Consider the following 5204-nt stretch of genomic DNA (forward strand, 5'->3'; position numbering starts at 1 on the left):
GGAACCATCTGCTTCCTGCCCTCCTCAGTCAGCTGTCCCCTTCTTTTTTTTTTTAATAAGATTTTTATTTATTTATTCATTCATTTATTTATTTATTTTCAGAGAGGGGAAAGGAGAAGAGAAATATGAATTGGTTGCCTCTTGTTCCCCCGCCCCAGCTGGGGACCTGGCCCACAACCCAGGCATGTGCTCCAACTGGGAACCGAACCAGTAACCTCCTGGTTCACAGGTGGGCGCTCAATCCACTGAGCCACACCGGCCAGGGCTGTCGGTCAGCTGTCTCTTTAACACTGTGCAGAAGCCAGGATTCCTTTCCAGGGCTCGTGAAAGAAGCGTGACCAACTCCCTGGCCCCGGTATCCCCACCAGCAGCTGTGACCCTATTCTTCTCCTGTCAACTTCTTGATCGGGTCTTCCACAGTCCATGGCACTCCCGTACCTTTCACCTTACTCTTGAGCTCAAGGTAACTGAACAAACTTTACAAATATTTATTTAGCACCTGCCTTGTGCAAGAGTCTGAGGACACAAGTAAGACAGAGCCTGTGGCCTCAGGGAGCTCCCGGTCCAGCTGTAAGGACAGGCACAGCAAGGAGGAAGTGCAAACTGCAATCAAGGTCAAGGTAGAATGTGGCAAGGGTGATGATGGCAGAGAAGAGGCTCATGGGGTTTTGTGAGAGGGAGGGGCTCCCTGGAGCAGCGCCTTCCAGCCACAAGGCAAGGAACATTTTCATGCGCAAGGTCCAGTTCAGGAAAATAAAAATGAGCAGCTTTTCATTTTTATTTCACATGAAAACAGATTTAGTAATACCTGCGAAAAAGAGAATATATTATAGCCACTTGGATTATCCACTTTATTGGCAGGGAAAAATTTTCAGTAGGAAACTTGGCACACTGATTTTCATCTGCTAACTGTTATCATCTGGTGTGTAATAAGAATTACTTAAGTAGGGAGGATAATAGACAAAGGCAAGAAAGGAAGCCAAGAGGCTGGCAGACGCCTTATTTCCATAGTTAGGCTCCTGGTCGGCTTTATCCTGAGAAGAGCAGGGAGCCATTGAGGGTCACGGAGCAAGAGAGGATCATTATCACTTTGGTGGCCGGTGTCAAAGGAGAAGAATTGTTCAATGCCTGGTTAGCCCTTAAACCCTAGCCACCTCTGTCCCTGAGGTTCCACAGCCCCCACATAGTACTTGCCATCCTTAAACTGTCAGGCACAAGGGGTGGGGGGTGGGGGGCTTCCAAAGATAGGGGCTCAGAGGGAGAAGTGGTTCCTGCTACCCTGCATCCCCAGCCCACCCGTCCCAGGCTGAATGTAATTGTCCTCAATGAAGCCATCATCATCTTCATCTTCACCCATCTCTGGGCAGATGCCCTTTCTTGTCTCTGGCAGCCGGCGGTGCTGGTAGCTGGTGAGGTATTTGTGGCAGAGGTGGCATTTGGCAGCAAGTGCAATGAGGACAGAAAGGACCACAGCTCCGAGCACAACCCCCAGCAGCACAGGCCAGGTCCGGGCTGCGATGCCTGGTCCAGGGGACATGGCTGATACTGTGGGGAGCTCCGAGGGCCCCACAAGGGCTGCAGAGAAAGGGACAGCATTATGAATGGGGCCTCAGAAGAGCCCCCTGGTGAAACGGAGAGGAATGGGGGCAGGGTCCTTGCCCCAGCCCCAGCCTCAGCCTCAGCCTCAACCCAGCCCCACTTCAGTTCCCGCCCACTGCCGCTTACTTTGGTTGGTCTCACTCATGGAGTGGCTGGAAGACACCGGTGAGCCTTAGCCTTGACCAGACGGGCCCTGGCTCCAAGGAGATCCCCAGGTGCCAGGCAGCCCTGGGGCACAGATCCTGGAACATAAGCACACGTGTGGCTGTTGGGGTGGGGGCCACAGGGCACACATTTGGGCCACACGCACAGCCACGTCAGGATGCTGCACAGACTCTGGAGACCAGACAACTCACCATAGCCAGCTGTTCACAGGAGAGAAACAAGCTGAGAAATTGGCTATTTGTAAAAGACTACTGTAGGGGCCAGCTCTGGAAGGGGCTGGAAAAAGCAAATCATTGCTGGATCTTACACTGAACACACCTTTCGATTCAGGCACCCAGCATCCGGCCCACAGAAATCTGTGGTGTGGGGTGTAAACATTACCCCCTGCCTATATAGATGAGGACGCTGAGGCCCAGAAGGGGAAACTAACTCAGCCTAAGTTCCAGGACTTGAACCCAGGTCTCTGATACCAGGGCCCAGGGCCCAGTTTGCTACACTGCGTGGTAAGCTGAGGATGGGAGGTGGGGGCGGAGGCAGTCCTGGCTCCTGGAGGTTGGGCAATAGCAATTGCTTAGAACTAACAAGCCAAAGTGGAAACCACACATGGAAGACAGTGCCAGTCCCCACCTAGGGCAGACCTGGCCCCTCTGCTCCTGAGTCAGGAGCCCCTGTCAACCCACCTCTGCCCTCAGCCCTTCAGCTACACTGCCGTCCATTCACCTGTGCCCTCGGAGGGAGGCTACATTCAGGCAGCAGCCAAATATAGACCACCTGAACCAGGAAATCATCTGGATGAGAATCACTAGGGCTGGAGAAGATCTAGAGGAGCACCTGAATTAAGGGAGTATCTGGAGGAAGATCATCTAGGCTCAGGAATACCTGGAGGAGGAGCACCCGAATCAGAGGAGTGGGCGTGGGGAGCAACACCTGAATCTGGGGAGTATCGAGAGGAAGAGTCCCTAGGTTAAGGAAGTACCTGTTGGAGGAGGACCAGCTAGGGCCGAAAATCAGGTACTTGCAGGTCGAGTGCCTGGGGAGGAGTATACAGGGTAAGAAAAAATCTAGGAGAGAAGCACCTAGTTTAAGGGAGTACTCCGCCATAGTCTCTTACACTGATACCTTAACGAGACCTCCCCTCCTGACCACCGACTTGTCGCCAAGTCCATCAGTTCTTCCTCTAAACATCTCTGGAATGACTATTCCCCTCCTCTGCACCCCACTGCCACTGCCCCAGTCCAAGTCACCTTCACCTTGTACCTCAGCTCCTGCAATAACCTCCCACCTGGTCTCTCCCTGTCTCTAGTCCATTCCCCAGAGTGATGGGCCTAAAGCCCAAACCTGACTCCATCATGTCCCTGTTTCAAAATCCTTCACAAGCTCCCCATACCCAGCACTGCATGCAAATTCCTCAGCCTCACAATCCAGCACAGGGCCCTCAGGCCACACTCTTCTTCCTCTTCTCCACAGCTCCCTCCCCTGCATCCCCCCCTCCACACACACACACACACACACACACACACACACGGACACCTCCCACTTCACCCATCCGGCTTCCCAGCCACCAGCTTTTGGAGTCCACTGTCCCTCAAGGCCAAATCAGACCATGCCAGCCTGTGAGGTTGGCGCAGGACCCCCTGGGTGACCCCCTTCACTGGCCTCTGGTGAACTATAACAGTCAGAACTGGCCAGTTTACTAGATGGGCAGCTCCCTGGGGGCAAAGACTAGGCTGACTAACCTGTTCCCTGGGACTGCCAGAGAGAGCTGGGCACTGGCTGCGCAGTGCGGGCCTGGAAGCTGAGGGAAGGAAGGAGCTGAGGGTGAATCCGGGGCTGGGGGTGGGGCAGGGGATGTTAGAAAGGAGAGGTGAGTTATCTAGCCATTCATTAGCAAACATTCAGTAGGTGCCTACCGGGGGCCCCACAATGTGCACTGAGTCCCCCCAAAATAAGATTCTGTTAAATTGAAATGAACTGAATTCATTTTGACCTTTCTGTTTCTCCTACTCCGTTCCGACCTGCCGGTCCCCGGGAATTCTTCCCAAGGACACAGACCCACACCCACATGCTGTCGCCCCACCCGCTCAGGTCACATTTCTTCCACCAACAAACACACAGCCCCTCTGATTTCAGACATACACCCGCACTCTAATCTGTAGCTCCTTTCCAGCTCCCCGGAGCCCTCAGGCGTTTGTGGGTCCCCCCTCCCAGCCCCCCAGTTCTTCCCCTCTGCTCCCCACCTGTAAGAATTGTGTACAAGCCAGCGGAGGAAGCTTCCGGCTGGAGCAGGCAGTGGGCGGGCCAGAACTGCCGCTCAGACTCACCTGAGGACGCAGGCACGGCAGGTGGGGCTGAAGCTGCAGGGGGGAGGCCGGAGGGCTGGGCAGCTGGCAAGCCCCCAACTAACTACGTCTTCCCAAGCTTTCTCGGAGAGCCTATCGGCGGCAGGCCTCACTCCCACCCCCAGAATGGGGGGGGGGGGGCGGGGGGGTGGAGAATGGGCTAGTGCAATTGCGATCCTGAGAGGGAGGGGCTGGTCCAATGCGTCGTAGAAGAGGCGGACACCACAGCAGGCTGCTCAGGCTGGCAGCCCAGATTAGCAGTGAATTTCCGGTGACAGGTGCAAAGTCCAGAGTTGAAGAGGGAGTGGTGCGGGCCTGGGAGGCGGTGGGCCGTAACCAGGAGGCTGGGTGTTTGGCATTCTTCCCAGGCAAAGCCAGAGGGACCAAGGACACTCAACATTGCCTGGAAATATGTATGTGTGTGTGTGTTTGTGTGTAGGGAGGATGTGGAGGTCAGTGCGGAGTGTGAGTTCAGAGACACTTTCGGGAGTGTATATGTGCCTTTGGGGAGTGATGGTGTGTATGTGTGTTTACCTGTGTAGAGGGTGCAAGTCTTCATCTGGATCTCAAGGATCCTGTGACCCCACAAAGCTGGGTTCTGCATCTCCCTTTTGTGCTACTCCTTGTCCTTGAAGACCCAGTTCTGTCTACCCTGGCCAGCCCCGCCTCCTCCGCGCCCTGCCCACGCTTTATCTCAGCGCTTCTCTATTTATCTCGTAATGATTTCTTCCTGTGCTGCCTCCCCCACCAGCCCAGGAGCTCTCCCAGTGTGGAGCCAAGTTCTGACAGTCTCTGGTTGGCCAGCACTTGGCACACGGCAGGCTCTCCGTGAATATCTACGGGAGGAAGGATTGCGTGAGCTAAGCCGTGCAGGCGCAGGAATTCACAGGGACCCTCAGGCCACAACCGAGCAAGGATGGTGCCTGGGGGTGCACGCGGGTAAGCCGGAACTGCGCTGCGAAGTGGAGGGCCTTGTAGGACGCTGGATATCTCAGCGTGGAATCTGAACTCTTACTACCAGTGGTTCCTTTCTACCTCTCCCCCCTCCTCTGGCGCCTACCTTTCACACTGTCTCCTCTGGTCTCACCAGCCCATTCTCCA

General features: G+C 55.0%; 1 protein-coding gene across 2 annotated transcripts; it reads right to left on the reverse strand.

Moving 5' to 3' along the window:
* Window positions 1-760: 760 nt before the first annotated feature.
* Window positions 761-4233, reverse strand: C5H1orf210 (chromosome 5 C1orf210 homolog). 2 transcript variants are annotated; one of them, XM_036025888.1, is made up of 3 exons: window positions 4086-4233; window positions 1726-1841; window positions 761-1575 (listed from the first exon to the last, which is right to left on the reverse strand). In XM_036025888.1, exons 2-3 carry the CDS (start codon window positions 1742-1744, stop codon window positions 1253-1255), a joined length of 342 nt encoding a protein of 113 aa, XP_035881781.1. In that variant the 5' UTR covers window positions 1745-1841; window positions 4086-4233; the 3' UTR covers window positions 761-1252. The 2 variants fall into 2 exon arrangements, with proteins under 2 accessions (XP_035881781.1, XP_028369292.1); XM_028513491.2 differs by having other exon boundaries at window positions 4002-4232.
* Window positions 4234-5204: the final 971 nt, after the last annotated feature.

This window comes from Phyllostomus discolor, chromosome 5, assembly GCF_004126475.2.
Source record: "Phyllostomus discolor isolate MPI-MPIP mPhyDis1 chromosome 5, mPhyDis1.pri.v3, whole genome shotgun sequence".
NCBI lineage: Eukaryota > Metazoa > Chordata > Mammalia > Chiroptera > Phyllostomidae > Phyllostomus > Phyllostomus discolor.